This window comes from Hypomesus nipponensis, chromosome 13 (assembly GCF_054491055.1).
Source record: "Hypomesus nipponensis isolate SF chromosome 13, ASM5449105v1, whole genome shotgun sequence".
NCBI lineage: Eukaryota > Metazoa > Chordata > Actinopteri > Osmeriformes > Osmeridae > Hypomesus > Hypomesus nipponensis.
In genome coordinates this window covers 12416720-12436963 of record NC_140373.1, presented here as the reverse complement: position 1 = coordinate 12436963, position 20244 = coordinate 12416720, and the positions used below count along the sequence as shown (strand labels likewise).

Here is a 20244-nt window from a genome sequence, read left to right as displayed (position 1 = left end):
ACTCCACCTCAACCACTAGTTCTTTGCGGCGCGCGAACTGACACCATTGGTCGACGAAGTCATTTTCCTGACATTTTCGGCCGAGATGTTCACAAATCTGGCCAATAACACGCTGTACACAATCCACTCATGACTATCAGCATTCTGATCCAATATTCTATTATGCTGCTTAGTGTGACCCACTCAAATAAATAGGCAATAAACTGAATATGCCGCGAGCCAAATTGCAATAAACAGAAGCCAATTATATTACAAAGTATTACAATATTACGACCTTGATCCCCTGTGTGTGTGTGTGTGTGTGTGTGTGTGTTCTGTCTGTGTGGGTGTATGTACGTATGTGTGAGTGAGTACCTGTGCACGTGTGTGTCGTGTGCACGTGGTCTGTGTGTGGACAGGACCTTCTGTGTTCCTGTATGCCTCTGTGCGTGAGTCTGTGTGTATGTGTGTACATGCATGTCTGTGTGTGTGTGTGTGTGTGTGTGCGTACCTGTGCTTGTGTGTGTGCGTACCTGTGAGTGTGTTGGAGGGGGGGGGGGGGGGTCAGATGGCTGAGCAGTTAGGGAGTCGGGCTATCACTCAGAAGGTTGTTGGTTCAATTGCCCGATGACGTTGTGTCCTTGGGCGAAGCACTTCACCCTACTTGCCTCGGGGGGGGGGGTGGAATGTCCCCGTACTTACTGTAAGTCGCTCTGGGTAAGAGCGTCTGCTAAATGACGACATGTAAACGCGTGTGCAGAACATCCACCTGGTGGCTCGCTGGCTGGGCTCTCTGGAGAAGCGTCTGGATCAGCAGGCGGAGGGCAGCCACCCTGACCTGAGGGTGTTCGTCAGCGCCGAGGCGGCCTCCACGCCCGAGGGCCACATCATCCCACAGGGTATCCTGGAGAACGCCATCAAGATCACCAACGAGCCCCCCACGGGCATGCACGCCAACCTGCACAAGGCCCTGGACAACTTCACCCAGGTAACACACACACACACACACATACAAACATACATACATACATACACACACACACACACATACAAACATACATACATGCATACATACATACATACATACATACATACATACATACATATACAAACAAACACATACATAGACATATACAAACACACAGACCTATCCTGTATATGCACCCACACACAAACACACGTACTATATACAGGATACAGCATACACGCACACAAGCTCGTAAAAATGACCAGGCAGGCGCAAGCATGGCTTCTTGCCATTCATTTTGGACAACTCTACCCATTTCAACACACACACCCACACACACCACTAAGTAGCAGCTGAGGTATTTAATGTCGATTCCGGTTTGTAGTTGTTCCATCAACATGCCAATTTACTGGAGCAGATGGTAGAAGGGACCTCTGTCTGACCTTTAGCCTGCCGTGACCCGCATGTGTGTGTGTGTGTGTGTGTGTGTGTGTGAGCGTGTGTGTGTGTGTGTGTGTGTGTGTGAGCGTGTGTGTGTGTGTGAGCGTGTGTGTGTGTGTGTGTGTGTGTGTGTGTGTGTGTGTGAGCGTGTGTGTGTGTGAGCGTGTGTGTGTGTGTGTGTGTGTGTGTGTGAGCGTGTGTGTGTGTGTGTGTGCGTGTGTGTGTGTGTGTGCTTCTGCTCAGCTGTTGGTCTTCGTGTTCGATAGCACAAAGGACACACAGCGTAAACAAGACATCGGCGTAAACGAGGAGTAAACAGGAAGTACACAGAAAGCCAGGGATGTCGTTTTGAACTCGCCGCTCCGTGTCTCTCCCGGCTCAGAGGTGAGCCGTCCATCGCTGGGCCGGGCTGCAGAACCAGCGCTGCTCTCTCCATCCCCCACCTCCTCCTCTGACTTATCACTTCATTCCATCTCTCCATCATCCACCTCTTTCACTTATCAGTTCATTTCAGTTCCTAGGCGTTGGTTACGTTTCGCCTTTTCTCTCACTCCCTCGCTCCCTTTCTATATACACAGCCAATATATAGACATATATATGTATATATATATATATATATATATATGGCAATCTTTCGCTCTCTTGCTCTCCTTCTCCCTTTACCGCTCTCTCTCTTCCTCTCATACCACAACCTCAGTCCCCTCCTCCCATTCCCACTCACTTTACTTAAAGTGCTGATGTCTATCTGCCCCCCCCCCCCACCAGACTTCCATAGCGACCGGCCTCTCTCCCTGGGAGGTCCCCCAAGGTAATGCTGGGGAGGATTCCAGTCATGCGTCGTCCGTGAAAGCTAATCAATGCGGCGCTCTCCCTGGGTAATGGCCCTCCCGCGTGGCCCAGGCCCCGGCCAAGCTTGACAAACGACACTTTCTGTTCTCCTGACCTTTTCAACGGGGGACACAAACATCCCCGACGTCGGCTTCCATCAGTGGCCCCCCCCCCCCCCCCCCCCCCCCCCGAAGCCAGCTCTGGTTCTCTCTTTCTCGCTCTTCCGACGGCACGGGTGCAGCTCGGTGGTTAGAGCGTTCCGACCCGCTGGATCCCAGGTTCAAATCCTTCCCCGTGTCATCGCTTTTGGATTGAAGCGACCGCTAAAAGAGCATTTTCTTATCTGAACTGGCGTGGTCAAGGCAGAAAGGGATTCCGGGTCCTTCTGCAGCAGTTCTGTGAAGCAGGCTGGGAAGGGTTTCCTGCGCTATGTTCATCTCAAAAGAAATCCTTGTGCAAGTTTGTCTACGTGTGTGTAATATACGTGTGTTTCCATTGCATCCGCGGAAGAGGTTATGAGCACGACGTTTACATTTGCCGTTGACAGGGTTGCCATGGGAATTATGAATCAAGATTTACATGGTTATTAAATATTGAGAGTTTACGTTTCATTAAATGTGAAGGCTGGTCCCGCATGTTTGCACCCTTCCGCTCTGCTCCTGTGTCTCTCTGCCCCCAGGAATGTGTGTGCGTGTGTGTGTATTCACGAGGAATGTGTGTGTACCTGGCTGTGTGTACCTGTCTGTGTGTCTGTGTGTCTGTGTGTGTGTCCTCTCCCCAGTCCGCTGCTCATGAATGCAGTGGGTACGGCTTCTCTTTCAGCTGCGCTGAGAGGGGACCCGCTGTGCATAGAATATCAACTAAACCCCCCGTCTACGCGTGAAGGAGTGTCTCTGCCTGGCCGAGCGCGCGTGTCCGCTTTCGCCTGGACGTGTGCGTTTCTGTGTGACACGTGCATCCGGATGTCCGTGCGTGCGCGCGTGGGTGAGAGTGAGAGAGAGAGAGTTTGCATGTGTTGTAAGAGTCAGCTCCCTTGGGACCTGAGAGAGAGAGGTGGGGGGAGGGAGAGGGGTGGAGGGTGGCGGCGGGGGTGGGAGGGGTCGTGTGTGCGGGCAGCCCTCTGACACGACCCCCCCGGGCTTCCCCTCGACGCGACACGCGCCGGAGCAGGGAGCCTCTCCGCGCGCGCGGGGGGGGGGGGGTCCTCTAACTGCCCGTCCCTCCGGATGGCCCCGCCGTTGGCGTCATCCGCTCGACTCCCCTCGTCAGGAATAACGAGCCCGCGGGGCCCGACGGCCCTGACACCTCGTGACAATTAAAAGGGGAAAGTCGTCACCGAAGTTTATTGCTTTCTCGACGTTTCCGCAGTCGCTGTGCGCGCGGGGGGGGGGGGGGGGTCCGGGGGTGTGGCTGTCATAGAGGAAGTGCCCGGCGCTTGAAACTGTTCTGTCAGCGCGCCTGGTATGTGACACCCCCCCCGACAAGTGACTTCAGTCCTCATTCCCCTCAGTCACGTCTGCCTCTGTTGTGATTTGGTTTCTTCCGCCGGGGTCAGGACACGTTGGAGATGTGCGCCCGGGAGAACGAGTTCAAGGCCATCCTGTTCTCGCTGTGCTACTTCCACGCCGTGGTGGCCGAGAGGCGGAAGTTCGGGGCGCAGGGCTGGAACCGCTCCTACCCCTTCAACACGGGAGACCTCACCATCTCCGTCAACGTGCTCTACAACTACCTGGAGGCCAACCCCAAGGTGACGTGCGTGCGTGTATACGACAGAGAGAGTGTGTGTGACAGAGAGGGAGGGAGAGAGCGAGAGCGTGCGTGTGAGAGACAGCGCTCATGCACGCCTGTATATGTGAGCCTTTGCGTGCGCTGGTTTGCCTGTCTTGTGTGTGTGTGTGTATCCGCGGGCGCGCGTGTCCCCTACGCACGCGCGTCCCATGTGTGTGGATTGTAAAACGGCCCTGGGGCACACGCGTGTGTTGCAGGTGCCGTACGACGACCTGCGCTACCTGTTTGGGGAGATCATGTACGGAGGCCACATCACCGACGACTGGGACCGCCGTCTGTGCCGGACCTACCTGGAGGAGTTCATCAGGCCAGAGATGATGGAGGGAGAACACTGCCTGGCCCCCGGCTTCCCCCTGCCCGGAAACATGGACTACAACAGCTACCACCAGGTGAGGCCCAAAGACTACAACTACCATCAGTCGGTTGCCAAAGACTACCATTTCTGTCAGGTGGGACTCAGAAACTACAATTCCCAAGAGGATATCGAATATTTTTGAAGACTCTTCAATTGACTTTGAAGACAATTAACATAAGTGCTACAAAACACTTCTACTGTACAGTGGTATATCGATTGTATATTTTACGTCATGGATTACCAGGACAGTATTTAGGTGTTTATTTATACAACTAGCATTGTCAATCAAGCTAAAAGCAAAAACAGCATGTTTGCAGCAGTACTCGACTAAAGTATACAAAAATCCAAACCTTTCAACCATTTTCCCCAATGAAGTCTTTCTGTACTTCAAACAGTTCTGTCGTCCGTGCGCAGCTGGGGTTCAGGGAGAACTCAAAATCTCTCAAGCAGACTCGCTGACGAAGAGTAGACCCCTCGCTGGGCCTGCCTCTCTGCCTCGCTGGGGCTGCCTCTGAGGCGCCCAGGTAGCTAGCCCACATCACAGCTCACCTCACGGATATCATCCAGCATCTATAGGAACAGTAACCTTGAGATTCAGATGGGAAAAATATTCGAGTTCAATATTTCTTGAGACTCCACTGCAAAAACCCATAGTGGAGGGAAAAAAGCTTTCTAGAATCGTGAGAGTTTTGTCTTTATCAAGTACATTTATCTACAATGTTCACATTTTGAATCCATCATTTATAAGAAAAGTTAAATTAAAGTTAAATATTGGCTGTTTCTTGAGACTCTACTAAAGAAACACCTGGTGGAGGGCGTTCTAGAGTCATGACAGCTCTAACTTTATCGAGTACATTTATCGAAAGTGTTAACAGTTTTATCCTTATCAGGTAGAAACCATATTTTTGTCCACAAAACCGCCGTTGGGGATTCTCCGGAGAACGAAAACGTGTGTCACTATGTGGTGTCGTTTTCTCCTGGGCATGCTTGTGTCCATCTCTGCAGTCTGCTTTCTCCTCGTACCGGGTGACAGCAGGAAGCAGCTTTCCCCTCACCCCCTCTTACAAAACTCTGACAACTGCCAAGATTCGTATCAGTAACGTTGGCTCTCAAAATGTCCGCCGGCGCCCACAGACATTCCATATTCCTCCCACCAGCTCCCCAGGGGGAGGAGAGGACGGACGGGGGTGGTGAGGGGGAGGGGGACGGGGGACGGAGGGGGGGTGGGGTGGGGGATTGAATTACTCTCCAGCTTGGGTGCTGTTCGCTGGGCACGTCCCGCCTGTCACAGACACCAGGCGTGGAGGGCTGCAGCGATTTACACTTGGCTGTAGAGCTGAGAGCTGAGTGGTAGAGACTTGGCCGGAGCATGAGCACTGGAAAGGCCTGGAGGTCCCCAGGGCTGTGTGTGTGTGGTGTGTGTAGTGTGTGTGTGTGGTGTGTTTGTGTCTAGTGTGTGTGTCTCCGGGGATGGGTTAGGGCATGTCCTGAAACCTCACCATCTGGTGGAGATGCCCATACACCGAGGAGAGGAAGGGGGGGAGTGGGGGGAGGGGAGGGGAGGGGGGAGGGGAGGGGAGGGGAGGGGAGGGGAGGGGAGGGGAGGGGAGGGGAGGGGAGAGGAGAGGAGAGGAGAGGAGAGGAGAGGAGAGGAGAGGAGAGGAGAGGAGGGAGGGAATGCAGAGAAGGGGATGGGAGTGGAGCGGGGAGGAGGGAAGGAGAGAGGAGGGGAGGGGGAGAGGAAAATGTATTCTATTCAGCAGTAAAGTTTTTCCATTATATTCATTATCAACTAAAGATATCTAGCCACTCCAGGACGAATATTGCAACTCAATAAAATAAAGTGTCTCTTGATTTGAATCCAATATATTCTCCTATCAAAAGCTTCATATGGATGCTTTTTAATGAAATGTGTCAGTTGAATAAAAAAAATGACATTGTCACTACGGAAACCCTGTAATAGAAAATCAATTTCCCTTTAAGTTATGTAAATTCAATTTTATTACTTAAAAGCTTTGCGAATGAACTCAAAGTAAGGTGCTGGAATCTTCTTCTTCTGCGTTCATTAGAGGTCTGGAAACAGGATGTTCACTCCTCCCCTTACAAGAACCATTAACACTTTCTAAAAGCCATCAGAAGAAGACGTCGGACAGACAATTTCAACGTGTCACTTCCTCTTTGTCCCTCCCTCCCTCCAGTACATCGATGACACGCTTCCTGCCGAGTCGCCCTACCTGTACGGGCTCCACCCCAACGCGGAGATCGGCTTCCTGACGCAGACGTCGGAGACGCTGTTCCGCACCGTGCTGGAGATGCAGCCCAGAGACGGCGCGGGGGCCGAGGGCGGAGGCACCACCCGCGAGGAGAAGGTACGTGGCCCCAGGAACGTTGCGGGGGAACGTTCTAGAGAAAAAAAAAACGTCAAGAGGACGTTAAGGAAAAGTGACCTCAGTGGTGCGCAGAGGTTAAGGGAACGTTAGCGAGAACCTCCGAAGGAGAACCAAGTGGCAATGCCATGAGAACGTCGTTGAAACTACGTAAATATTCCGAAAAGTAATGGAAGTATCCGGCCGAATCGTGTGAGAATGCTATAAATGCTGTGCTAACATTAGGGGAATGTGATGGGAATCTTGTGTTGAGGCTGCCTTCGACCTGAGCATAAGGAAGCTGTCACACATTACTAATCGTGCTGGGTTGTCGAAGCACCCCTCCTGTGACTGACAGGGCCTAAGTCGGAGGTCAGGATTCCTCAGTTTACCAGCCTCACCTGCCTTATCACATGCAACCTCGGTCTTCCCAGGTATTTGACCCCCCCCCCTTACCCACCATCCCGTCCTGGCCCTGACAATCTGCCAGACCCAGCCCCCCCCCACCCCCCTCCCTCCCCCCCAGCCCCTGTTCCATTGGCAGTGTTTACAGCACCATACTAGAAAGCACAAAGCAGATAAGGTTATAGCTTTCTCCCCCCTGAGGCATTGTAAACTCTCCGGAAAAGTCCAGGTCACCTGACTTACCCTCCTGGAGGGAAACACAGGTCAGATAGCTGTCTGTCTAAGAGCCCTGGATGGCGATGATGGTGTGATGGAGGAAAGCGGAGGAGGGTAGGGAAGGAGGAGGAGAGGAGGAAATCCTCTTTTCTTCCTTCAGGACTGCGTCTGTATTCACACATATACATCTGCTTTAGGCTTGTGTGGGTGGGGGGGTGAGCGTTGTGTGTGTGTGAGTGTGTGTAGCGGTGCTTGTGTGTGTTTGTGTGTAAGGGGGGATGTGTGTGTGTGTGCCTTTGTGTGTGTGCCTTTGTGTGTGTTCATGCGAGGGTGTATTATGACGTGTGACCTTTAAAGCTTAGAAGCTTTAAACCAGCCAAGCGACCAGCAGACTTCTGGTATTCAGTCTGCTGGTATTGAGTCTGCTGGTCGCTGACAAAGACACATCCAACTACAAAGAACTACAAATCCATAGTTATTATGACCTCCAATGCTTAGTTTGATGTTAAACTCAAGTCAATTGATCTCTCAGGTGTTCATGAGAATATTGGAGTCGTTAACTTCACCTACCACATAAATAGTGTACAGTGTCATACCAGTATTGATTCCCAAGGGGGTTTGACTGTTATTGAAGACAAAGAGCTGTTGTTGCAAATATTTCTTCAATGAATATTTATGGATTTTTTTGTTTTTCCCAGAACCACTTTTCAGACTGTCAGCACTAGGCCTGCTTATCGTGTTTATTTGACAGCAATAGTCTAATCTCTGGTGATTCTTTAATCTTCAGAGGCCAAGGAACAGTCGCTAGCTTTTTATCGCCTCGTCCAAATCAGATCACTCCATAACCTTACAGTGTCCATGATAGGACAACCTCTTTAGTCACCCTCACAACCTTTTCTGGATTACTTCCCAACTCACTATCTCTCTCTTTCATTTTTTCACTCATTCTTCTGCTCACTCACTCACTCACTCACTCGCACACTCATTCTCTGTCACACACACATGTACACGCACACACACACTCACACTCTCACACACTCACCGACTCCCCACGCACACACACACACTCTCGGTCTCCTCCTCCTACTCTCCCCCACCCTCCTAGGTGCGTGCGGTCCTGGAGGAGATCCTGGAGAAGCTTCCGGAGGAGTTCAACATGGCAGAGCTGCTGGGGAAGGCGGAGGAGAGGACCCCCTACCAGGTGGTGGCGCTGCAGGAGTGTGAGAGGATGAACCTGCTCACCCAGGAGCTCAGACGCTCCCTCCGCGAGCTCAGCCTTGGACTCAAGGTCAGAGAAGACGTCAGAGAGACGGGGAGGAGGAGGAGAGGGGAGGAGGGGGAGCAGGAGGACGAAGAGGGGGAGGAGGAGGAGGAAAAGGAGGGAGAGGTGGAGAAGGAGAAGGAGGGGGAGGAGGTGGAGATGGTGGGGGGGGGAGGAGAGGAGGGGGAGGGGATGGAGGAAGAGGGGGAAGAGGAGGAGGAAAAGGAGGAGGTGGGGATGGAGGTGGAGGGGAAAGAGGAGGAGGAAGAGGAAAAGGAGGAGCTGGAGAAGGAGGGGCAGGAGGAGGATGAGGTGAAGAAGTAGGGGGAGAAGGAGGAGGAGAAGGAGGAGGGGATTCAGGAAGAGGGGGAAGAGGAGGAGGAAAAGGAGGAGGAGGGGGAGGAGGTCGGGATGGAGATGGAACAGTAAGGGATAGAAAGTAATAATGACGACGAAGCTGCTGATGACGCACAATCTCTCCCTAGTTTGATCTCAGCCCCTCAACACCCCCCCCCCCACCCCCCCACCCCCCCACCCCCCCCAACACACACACTCCCAGGCTCGTTCTAGAGCATGATGCTACAACAGTTCCAGACTGTCAGGTCTGTTAGAGCAGTATGTGTTTGGGCTTGTGCTTTTCGCTCCGCTAGCTGCTTGCCCTGTGTTTACCCTGGCTTCCTGTTGCATTAGCATCCGTGCATAACTTACCGTCAGCACACTGCGTCGGGACACGAGTCTTAAGTACTAGCTCAGTATTACAGGTCACAACGGAGCTTGGTGTGTGCACAGCGCGTATGCGCGCACGGCGCTGTCAGTGCATGTGTCTGTGTGTTTGTGCACGTGAGTCTTTCTGTGCGTGTGTGTGTGCGTGAGTGTGAGTGAGTGAGTGTGTGTGCGTGGGTGTCTGTGCGCGCGCACACGTCTGTGCGTATGCACGTGTTCCCTTTCTGGGTGTGTGTTTGCGCATAGGCGTGCCGATCCGTGTGTGTGTGCGCGTGTTTATGTGTGTGTATGTGTGTGTGTGTGTAAAGTAGAGAGAGCACTGAAGCACTTGTCTGCCTTGTGATACAGTATTGAACCACAGCAGAGCAGCTTGTTCTGGGTTAACAAGGCCCGGTTCTCTCCACAGTGTGACTGGAACACTTCAGCCTGCTGATTTAGTAGCGGCGGTGTCCATTCCACCCGCAAACCCAGTCCTATTTCCTCTTTTACTGTGGAAATAAATGGATCTATCAGCCTGGTAGCCTTGGTGAGGGGGGGGGGGGGGGGGTTAGATGGCTTCTGGGGCCAAGAGGACCAGGTTGAGGAGGATCTGAGTGTTTCGGGGAAGTGCTGACAGGGTGCGCGAGGTTCACTGCTAAAAGGCGGTAACAGCTGTGTGTTGTTATCGCCCCGGTAACGGATGGTTATGACAGCCAAGTGTGAACACGCATTCATCAGCAGCCGTATCAGACGTTGAAGGACGCTTCGTTTCACGACGCCGTTTTATTGTATTTTTTATATATACTTTCTTTTTTCCTTTTTTTTGGTTGATAAATCTCCACCTCGAGTCATTATTCTTGGAGAGACTGTCTTGTCTGCCCCTGATACACAACACTGTTCTTCATTAGTTTCTTTATGCATGAGTGTTCTCTGAGGGTGGGGTAGGAGAGGGCAACAGGCGTCTGTACCTGCGAAGGCGAGACAACGCTTCCCAGCATCACCTGCCTGAGACTGAAAATGACACGTCTTTTTGGTTTGCTTTAGTGCAAACACTGCTTAACACCCACAAAGTGAATGAACTCACAAGTCGTCAAGCCCCCCACCCCCACACCCCCAGACTCGAGGCAACAATTTGAGAACTTTCCGGAACATTCTTCTTCCAGGGCGAGCTGACGATGACCAGCGACATGGAGAGCCTCCAGAACGCCATCTTCCTGGACGTGGTTCCGGAGGGCTGGACGAAGCGTGCCTACCCATCCATGTGTGGCCTGCTGCTGTGGTTCACCGACCTGCTGGGCCGCATCAAGGAGCTGGAGGCCTGGGTGGCCGACTTCTCCCTGCCCTCGGCCGTGTGGCTGGCCGGCTTCTTCAACCCCCAGTCCTTCCTCACCGCCATCATGCAGGCCACGGCCCGCAGGTAACCTGCAGAGACTCACTTCTGGGGTTCTCGGGGGGCGGGGGTTTCAAACCTGCTGTTCTTTTGTTGCATTCGACACTCGTCACTCGTCAAATAAGGAGGTCTTAAGATCCGAGTGACCATCGAATCGTTATCCATCCCTATCTCTCACCATCCTGCTTCCCTTGCTTGGCGCTCGCGCTCGCGGTCACGACACAACGTCCTGCGATGCGCTTTCTCCCACCAGGAACGAGTGGCCGCTGGACAGGATGTGCCTGCAGTGTGACGTCACCAAGAGGAGCCGCGAGGACGTGGCCTCGCCGCCCAGGGAGGGGGCGTTTGTGTACGGCCTCTACATGGAGGGGGCGCGCTGGGACACGCAGGTACCCCACCTCTGACCCCCCCCCCCCCAGAGCGGGAATAACTCCCCCGTTCAAGTTGTTAATATTAGGAATAATAATAGGAAGAGCTATACGTATACTAGACTATCAATACAGGATCTACAGTGTGTGTGTGTGTGTGTGTGTGTGTATATACAGTTTATCCTATACATATATCAAGGATGAACTCATTTGTGGATTTTCAATGCATGACATTGTGTTTAAATGAGGATTAGTGATGAGTTCTGTTAAATGGCATTTTATAAATGTTGAACGACCGGTTAAGTCTTCATTTACAAATGCTTCATATTATGTTGTTATCAACCCCATATATGACCCCATATATACGTATATAAATAAGGTATATAAACATGCGCGCAGAGGATAATGCAGTATATATAAATCTCAGAAGTGGTGTTGAGTTGCGTCGAGCTGAAGACACATTCTGCTGGTGTCACAGAGCTCTGGTTCCTCTGGGACGTGTCGCTGTGTTCTATATGTTCCGCCGTACGGTGCGAACGGTGCGAACATGACGCGCTACACACATCTCCCTCGTCCTGGACTCCACACATCCCGGGCCTCCTCTATCTATATGCATCCAGGCCTCCCTGTAGACCTGTTCATTAGAGAATGTGCAGAGTGTGCACTGGAACACTTTAGACCACTGCTGCTAAAGTTGGAGGGAGGATAAGCAGACGAGCTCCTCTCCCCTCTTTATCCGCTCCTATCCCGCTCCCCCCCTCCTCCTCTCCTGTCCCTTCCTCTTCTTCTCTCTCTGCTCCGCCCGTCCCCTCCCCTTCTCCACTCGCCGTCCCGTCCCCTTCCTTTCTCCCTCCTCCCCTCTCCTCTCCTCCCCTTTCCTCTCCTCCTCTCTCCTCTCCTTCCCTCCTCTCCTCCCCTCCCCTCCCCTCTCTTCTCCTCTCCTCTCCTCTCCTCTCCTCTCCTCTCCTCTCCTCTCCTCTCCTCTCCTCTCCTCTCCTCCCTCCCTCCCTCCCTCCCTCCCTTTCCCTGCCCTCCCCTCTTCTCTCCTCTTCTTCCCCCCTCCCCTCTCCTCCTCTCCCCTCCCCTACCCTCTCCTCCTTCCGTCCTCCCCTCCTCCCCTCACCTCTCCTCTTCTCTTCCCCTCTCCTCCTTTCCTCCTCTCCTCTCCTCCTTCCCTCCTCCCCTCCCCTCTCCTCTCCTCTTCTTCCCCCTCCCCTTTCCTCCCCTATCCTTCCCCCCTCTCCTCCCCTCTTCTCTTCTTCCCCCCTCTCTTCTCCTCTTCTCCATCCCCCCTCTCTTCTCCTCTCCTCCTTCCCCACTCCCCTCTCCTTCCCCCCTCTCCTCTCCTCCCCTCTCCTCTCCTCTTCTTCCCCCCTCTCCTCTTCTTCCCCCTCTCCTCCCCTCTCTTCTTCTTCCCCCTCTTCTCTCCTCTTCTTCCCCCCTCCCCTCCCCTCCCCTCCCTTCTCCTCTCTTCCTCCCTCCTCCTGTGTGAGCCTGTGGGCCAGCCCTGTGACAGTGGCTGGGTTCAGTGGAGTGTGAAGCAAAGACGCAGCAGACCTCCATCTGCTGTTCCCCTCCGTGTGCAGCTGCACAAGTCAAAGATTTATGATAAACCTACTCATCTATATGAATGAGCTGTGCTGCCTATTCAGACTGGATGTAGCTTCAGAGACTGCAGGATACATATACACTAGAGCAGCACGCTGACTACATATAAAGAGGATGTGCATTCAACCTGTCCTTGGAAGCAGATACATGAGCATGTTCATGATATTGTCGCTATTTTAAAGGGGTCCACATCAATTCAAAATAACAAAAAGAAAGCAGTTTCGAAACCGTCGTGAATTGCAATGAGGTGAGGTCTCATCGCCGCGACCCGCTGTCATTTCTATTTACCTAAATGTACATAAAGCAATCAGTGTTTAAAGGCACAGTAAAGTTTTACGACAACTGCAGACTGCAATTAGGGCTGTAATTCACCCAGACAAACAGGCGTAAACGACTTTGTCCTCTGAGCCCTCCAAAGTCAAACGGATTTACATTTCAGTTCCGTAAATCGGCAGGCATGGTGGAACTTCTGTCTGCTAGCTACTAAGTGGAGGGGGATTAATTAATGAGACGGACCGCTCTGTTCCAGTGTGTTTGTTGAGTGTGCATTGCCAGACGGGACAGGGCGACTTTCAGCTCAAGTTCCTGCAACTTCCTCCACTTTTCAAGGAGACCGAAATATCAAGCTGCTCCGAAAAGGCTATAGTGTCCCACTGCCAACCAGGATTAATAGAACAGCCTCTTTGTTCTTGTTCAAGGGTTTAATAAAGTTTTGAGAAATGCGAAAACAGGACAAGGATCTGCGGGTTATTCTTTCAATTCATCTTGCAGTGTTATTTCAAGTTCATTATGGGTTTGCATGTGCTATTCCTGTGATAAGTTGACACCCACTGTTTTGCTCAGGGGAATATTTCCTTCTGTGCATGTCTAATGCACTCCATCCCTCTTCTCCCATCCTCCTACTCGACATTTCCGTCCTCCTCCTCCTTCTCCTCATTCCATGCCCCTTCTTCTATTCTATTCCACCCCATCTCCCTCGTCCTCACCCGCTTCCCCTCCTCTTCCTCCTTCCCCTCGGTCGTCATCCTCCTCCTCAACTCCCCTTCATCACTCTCATCTCCTCTTCCTCCCCACCTCCCTCACCACCACACCACCACCCCACCCCCTTCTCCCACCCTCCTCCTCCCCTCCCCTCCTCCCTCACTAACCTCCCTCACCTCCTCACCACCACCCTCCTCCTCCCCTCCCCTCCTCCTCCCTCACTAACCTCCCTCACCACCACCACCCTCCTCCCACCTTCCTCCCCTCCTCCTCCCTCACTAACCTCCCTCACCTCCTCACCACCACCACCACCACCCTCCTCCTCCCCTCCCCTCCCCTCCTCCTCCCTCACTAACCTCCCTCACCACCACCACCCTCCTCCTCCCCTCCTCCTCCCTCACTAACCTCCCTCACCTCCTCACCCCCCCCCCCCCATCCTCCCTTCTCCTCCTCCAGGCTGGTCTCATGGTGGACGCCCGTCTGAAGGAGCTGACTCCCAGCATGCCTGTGATCTTCATCAAGGCCGTCCCGGTGGACAAGCAGGAAGTGAGGAGCGTGTACCAGTGTCCCGTCTACAAGACCCGCCAGAGAGGACCCACCTACATCTGGACCTTCAACCTCAAGACCAAAGACAAGCCCTCCAAGTGGACCCTGGCTGGGGTGGCACTGCTGCTGCAGATCTAGGATCAATTCTTAAAGCAGAGCTGGGTTAGGGGTAGGGTGCTGCCACCGTAGATCTGGGGTCAGTTCTTAAAGCAGAGCTGGGTTAGGGTGCTGCTACAGTAGATCTGCGGTCAGTTCTTAAAGCAGAGCTGGGTTAGGGTGCTGCTACAGTAGATCTGTGGTCAGTTGCTGCAGGAGAACAGGATTAGGTGATGAATGCGTGGTAAAAACAGGGTTGTGGGTTCGACGCCAGAAAAGGCAGCACAATGTGCGAATGTGTGTTGACGTCAGTCTGCCCGCGATGCTGAATGTAACTGTGAGTCACTTTCTAGGGGGATTTAAATCCGCCAGTAAAGTCAGGAAGTGGGTGGAAATTAGCATAGCCGATAGACAGTAACCAGCCTTACTTAGCTCTGCATTTGCCTTGGTAGGATATGAGAGTACCAAGATTCATGCAGCCCATAGTCTCTCTAAGATAAGAGCTTGCAAGTTCGTCTAAGGCACGACTTGGTCTCTGGGTCCTGTATACAGAACAGAAGTCAAAACTCTTTGTATGGGAGTTTTTCAACACAAAATAAGATAACGTTTTGTTCACTTTCTAATCGGCACAATCACAGCTGCACAAGTTCCTTTTTTATCTACCTTTATTCTATTATAAGATGAATGAATTTTGTTTCATACCGCTTTTTCTACTTCCTGTATGATTTTTGTAGACTAAAGACTTTTTTTACATTTAAACGTGTCGCTGGTTTTCATTGTTTCCTGCCTTGTGTTCACTTATCTCTCCTCTAACACAGTCCCTGGTTTTCGGCAAAAGAGTTCAAACTTCCCAGCCTCCTCACCCAGCCAGACGCTGCTCTCATCTGCAGTCCTCCCCCAATCTCACGTCTCCAGTCTCCCAGCTGCCTTTTTTCTCCTCCAACAGTTTGGACAGACTCTCCCCTCCCTTCGCTTCACCCTTTTTTCCTTCTCCTCCCCCTCCTCTCTCCTCCGTCTCTAAAACAAACTCCCCTAACTGGAAGGCTCATTCTGGAGTCTCACAGATATAGCCTTCTATGGCACCCAGATGAACAGTCGACACACACACATACACACGCACACACATACATGCAAGGAAACGCACTCACACACATACATGCAAGGAAACGCACACACACACACACATGCAAGGGAACACACATGAAAGCACACACACACACGTTGGAAGCACACACTCGTGTACACGTGCTGACAGGTGCGCACACGCACACAGCCGCGGAGGACGGCCGAGGGAAAGAAGAAAGAAGGAATGTGTTTTACTGCTGTGGTTGAAGTTGTGACGCCTCGGCAGGGCTCTTCGGTGAAGATCTCCTGTTTTCTTTCCCTCGACCACTCCTTCCCCCTCTCTCCTTCTCCCTCCCTCTCTACCTGTATATCTCTTCCTCTCTCGCCCTCTTTTTATCGCTTCCTCTCCCTCCCTACGTCTTCCTCTCTCTCTCTCTCTCTCTCGCTCTCTCTCTCTCTCTCTCTCTCTCTCTCTTTTCCTATCTCGCTCTCTCTCTCTCTACCTCTATATCTTCCCATCCTGCCCGCCCACCCCCCCTCTCTCTCTCATCATCCCAGGCTCCCCAGTGTCTCCTCTCACTGGTTATTGGAGAACCCTAACAATGCGCTCAGAGACAGAGAGGAGTGAGGGGGACGGTCGGACGATGGGGGGGGGGGGGGGGGTGTGGGGGGCGAGGAGAAAGGAAGCAATAATGCAGAGGGAGGCAATTTGTGTCGAACTCGCAAATTACACCTCCAGGTGGGGTTAGGAAAATAGATGCGGCCTGCGTCTGGTGGTGTGGCTAGGCGCTCGTGCGGCCTCTTCATTCCTCCCCCTCCACTGGTGGAGCGCACATCCTCGCGGAAGCAGAGAAATTATGTTTACAATTTTTTTCCCATAGGCTACACGCACTTCAAAATTCGTTTGGAGCCGTTTGTTGACTGAATCCATTGGAGAACTCTGTGCTGTAGATCCAGGGGTGGAGAAAGCTCTCTCACCTTCCTGGTTGCGGGGGCCTCTCAGTGGATCAGCTTCAGTGAGATGAAGTAAAAAAGGAGAACCTCTGTTGTAGAGACCTCCGTCCATCCTTCCCCCATCCTCCTCCCTCCCTCCGCCTCCTGTTGTAGAGACCCCCCTCCTCCCTCCATCCTTCCCCCCATCCTCCTCCCTCCCTCCGCCTCCTGTTGTAGAGACCCCCTTCCTCCCTCCATCCTTCCCCCCATCCTCCTCCCTCCCTCCGCCTACTGTTGTAGAGACCCCCCTCCTCCCTCCATCCTTCCCCCCATCCTCCTCCCTCCCTCCGCCTACTGTTGTAGAGACCCCCCTCCTCCCTCCATCCTTCCCCCCATCCTCCTCCCTCCCTCCGCCTCCTGTTGTAGAGACCCCCCTCCTCCCTCCATCCTTCCCCCCATCCTCCTCCCTCCCTCCGCCTCCTTCACTCTTCTGCCTACTCCCCTTCTCCTTCTCCTCTACCTCCTACCCCCCTCCCCCCTTCCGCCTCCTCCACTCTTCTGCCTCCTCCCCTTCCCCCTCTACCTCCCACCCCCCCCTCTGCCCCCCCCCCCTCCTACAACGCCAGCAGCAGCTCAGCAGAATCAGGACGAGGCCCTGCAGATTCTCAGGGCTCCTCAAACCATAGTGATTGTCAAGGCTCTGCGCTGCTATTGTTTTTTAAAGGGCCCCTGACCAAAATAAATAAATAACACACACAAAAACAGCACAACAGTTCATATTTCATATTTGGAGGGTGGTGTGGGAGTGCTACTGGCATGTAGCACAGTCCTGAGGAGAGAGTCGGAGTAGAAAGCGAAGAATCTATCAAAGGGGCCTCACGCTCAGAATGGTAAAGAAGCTACCTTTAATCTTCCACTGTGCTGTGCAAAGTCAGCCGGTTGCTAGGTTACAGGTCAGTCCGAGGAATGGGCTAACTTGCGTGTGACGTTGCTGCGGTGTGTGATACGTAGGCAAACGGAATACTAATTGCAGACGAACGACTGCGATAACAATGGAAGGTGATGTTTTTTATTCCTGGGTTGTTGTTGTGTTGTGTGGGCTCCAGGCTCTATCGTGGTTAGTGGAGGTATAAAGGGATTGTGTGAGGAGAAAGGTTACCCTTATCCATCCCTTCGCAACCCCCTACTGGCCATGGCTGATTCGGCTGGGGGGAGGCAGAGGTGTTGGGCTCTGAGCAGGCTCCATGGTCGTCCCACGTCCATCCTATTCTCTGTCAATCCTCTGTCCTTCTATCCCAGCCCGTCTCTGTCCCTATCTCCATCCTGACCCCTGATGTCGCGCTGACCCAATCTCTGCCGCCCTGACCTCATCCTCCTCCCCCACCATCCCCACTTTCCCAGTCCCCACCAAAAATCGACCTCCCTGCCTCAACCATCCTACTGCCTCTGCCAACCCCTTGCCTCTCCCTACCCCCTGCCTCTCCCAGACCCCAGTCCCTGTGAGCTGAGCAGTGTTGGCTGGGCTGAGGACTGGGGTAATTGGCTCTGACAAGAGTTGATGAGCTGCTAATTAAATGTTTATCTCAATATGGCATCTGTTGTAAAACAAATGTCTGTTAGCTGCCTCCAATGTGTGGATTACCCCCAATGACTGGTATTGGGTCTGGGTCCTGTGCAGTGCGAGATAAGCAGGGAATTGTGTGGGATTTAACTGAGTTACGAAAACTACGGCTGTGTGGATAACACATTGAAAAACGGCTTATCGCAACTATTTCCTGTTTTTTCCTCCAGGAGGAACATTGGACCTGCCGTGTGTGCTCAGTGCACGGTACAAAACATTCATTGACTCAATAGTGCGGTGACTCGAAGTGACGCCGATTGTGTTATATCACTGGTTCGTTCATCATGATCTAAATGGTTTGATGGACAGTGTGGAGACTCACTCTTTTCTTTCCCTGCAACACCACTCTTTGTCGCCATGTTTCTTGTCCAAGCCGAGCTTTATTGTCTCATAATTCCTGCAGCCACCTTAATTGTGCCTCCTGAACCCTTCTCTCAGTGTGTGCGTCTCCTAACAGCAGGTATTGACTAGTCTGCAGATGGATTACGGTTTGACACAGCGGAGCGAGGATCCCACGGTGCAATCATGCAGCCACACAAATCTTTATCTGTGTAGAAACAGGATGTGATCTAAAAACGATTTGTTATACTAGTGCTCTATTATGGACATCTCTGGACTTCAATTTGACAATGGATTACCAGAAATATATATCGTCATATAAAAAGTCACAGAGGAACAAGGCCTTGGAGTAACTGCAGTTCGCTATGCTTGTCTTAGATGCCCTGTAGTCTTGTCTCATGTCTAACTCTCTGAGGTAGGAAAATAAGTTGTATATGGATGAAAACCTTTTTCTCTCAAGGTTTAGGGTTAGGGTTTATTCCCGAGATGACAGTCCTCAAATACCTGGCATAACAAGAGACCAGCCAAGCAGAGAGCAAACGATGGGACATGAGGCAGACAGCCTCAACTGAATATTTAAACAACAAAACAGGTCCACAGCCATCACGTCGACATAAAAACCGGAGGGGAGGGGAGAGGGAGAAATAGCTATTGTTAAACAAGAGGACGCAATATAAAATGCATAGCGACAGTTTGAAAGCTTCTGATTATTTCATGGCTACTACTTGTCCAGTTTCCCCTCGTTCCCGTTCATCTGTCAACCTGGGTGTGTGCGTGCCCTCTCGTGCACCTTGTCTCACCTCGCAAACTTCGGTCCCTATTCCCTCCATTTCCAGATTATTTTTGATCGCCGAATCATATTTCTATCTAAATGCTGATGGGTTAGAGAATGGGTGTAAATTGGAAAGCGAAACTTCTTTCGCTTATTTCCCTGTCTTTTGTGTTGGTTGAGGAATGTGATTGCGGGGGACTGTCGTTGGTCGCTTTGGAAGGTTTTCGATGAATTTAAAGAAGGTCTGGAATCGCACTAGCTTTAAAGTCTGAAGTAACACATCACAGGTCAAAGTAAAATAGTGCTCTAACCGACATCTGAGGACTGCTGTAACTCATGGTTAAGCCGTCAAATGAGGCTGTCGGCCTAGGTTACATACAGTATTGCCTACACAATTGAAACGGTGACCCTTTAGACTGGGTCAACCGTGTACAGAGATTTAGTTTTAGTCTTAGTTAGATACCTACTTTTGATTAATAGCTACCCCAGACCAAACTATTCTGCTGTGTCCAGAATTTGGCAGTTGTACAGCATTCTGATCGCAAGCAAGCCTGAGGGTTATAATACATGTATCTGATGTAAATACAATGTATGTAGGTAAATGAAGACTGATAGAGGCAGGTTGAATGTTTAGAAAAATATGGATGGTTTATTATACCCCTACCGCAACAAACATTATAGCCAGTCATCATGATGTTCAACTCCTTTTATAAGTCAATGGAACATAGTCTACATCCAAATATGAATAGTGGTATATCTTTATCAACAACACATTCGTTCACTTCTCATTCTACAAACATGATTTGCAAAGACACACACACTGAATATTATTAGTTGATCCTGTCAAATACTTGGTTAAGTGGGTATTTTCTAGTCTGAACTCACAAAACGGTGAAGATTTTTTTGTTCAGAATCTACTGAAAACAGAGACAGTCTAATACAAAATCCAACCAGTACAGACTTGTCCATATACTGCCTCTAGCATAGCGTATTTACACATGTCTACTGGAAGCAAATAAACCTGCCGTTGCTTTAATAACTGATACAAGCTAGCCATCACTGATCAAACGTATGAACAAAACAGGAAAATCTAAACTGAACAGAAAATGTTCTCAATTGATTGTGCTTTATAACCCACAAAACGTCTTCATGGTTTTCAGAAACAGAACATTGGTCAGAAGCATCCACAGAAGTGCTAATAACGTCCGTTTTTATTT

The 20244-nt window shown here is 51.5% G+C and overlaps 1 protein-coding gene across 1 annotated transcript in view; it reads left to right on the top strand.

Moving 5' to 3' along the window:
- The window catches only part of dnah9 (dynein, axonemal, heavy chain 9), a 95171-nt gene extending 80115 nt beyond the window's left edge, over positions 1-15056 (top strand). The window contains exons 71-78 of the mRNA XM_084669842.1: positions 740-967; positions 3771-3962; positions 4201-4392; positions 6557-6727; positions 8451-8633; positions 10472-10725; positions 10952-11087; positions 14112-15056. Of these exons, the coding sequence (XP_084525968.1) occupies positions 740-967; positions 3771-3962; positions 4201-4392; positions 6557-6727; positions 8451-8633; positions 10472-10725; positions 10952-11087; positions 14112-14339 (1584 nt within the window). The 3' untranslated portion in view covers positions 14340-15056. The remainder of the gene's footprint in view (positions 1-739; positions 968-3770; positions 3963-4200; positions 4393-6556; positions 6728-8450; positions 8634-10471; positions 10726-10951; positions 11088-14111) is intronic.
- The last annotated feature ends 5188 nt before the right edge of the window (positions 15057-20244 follow it).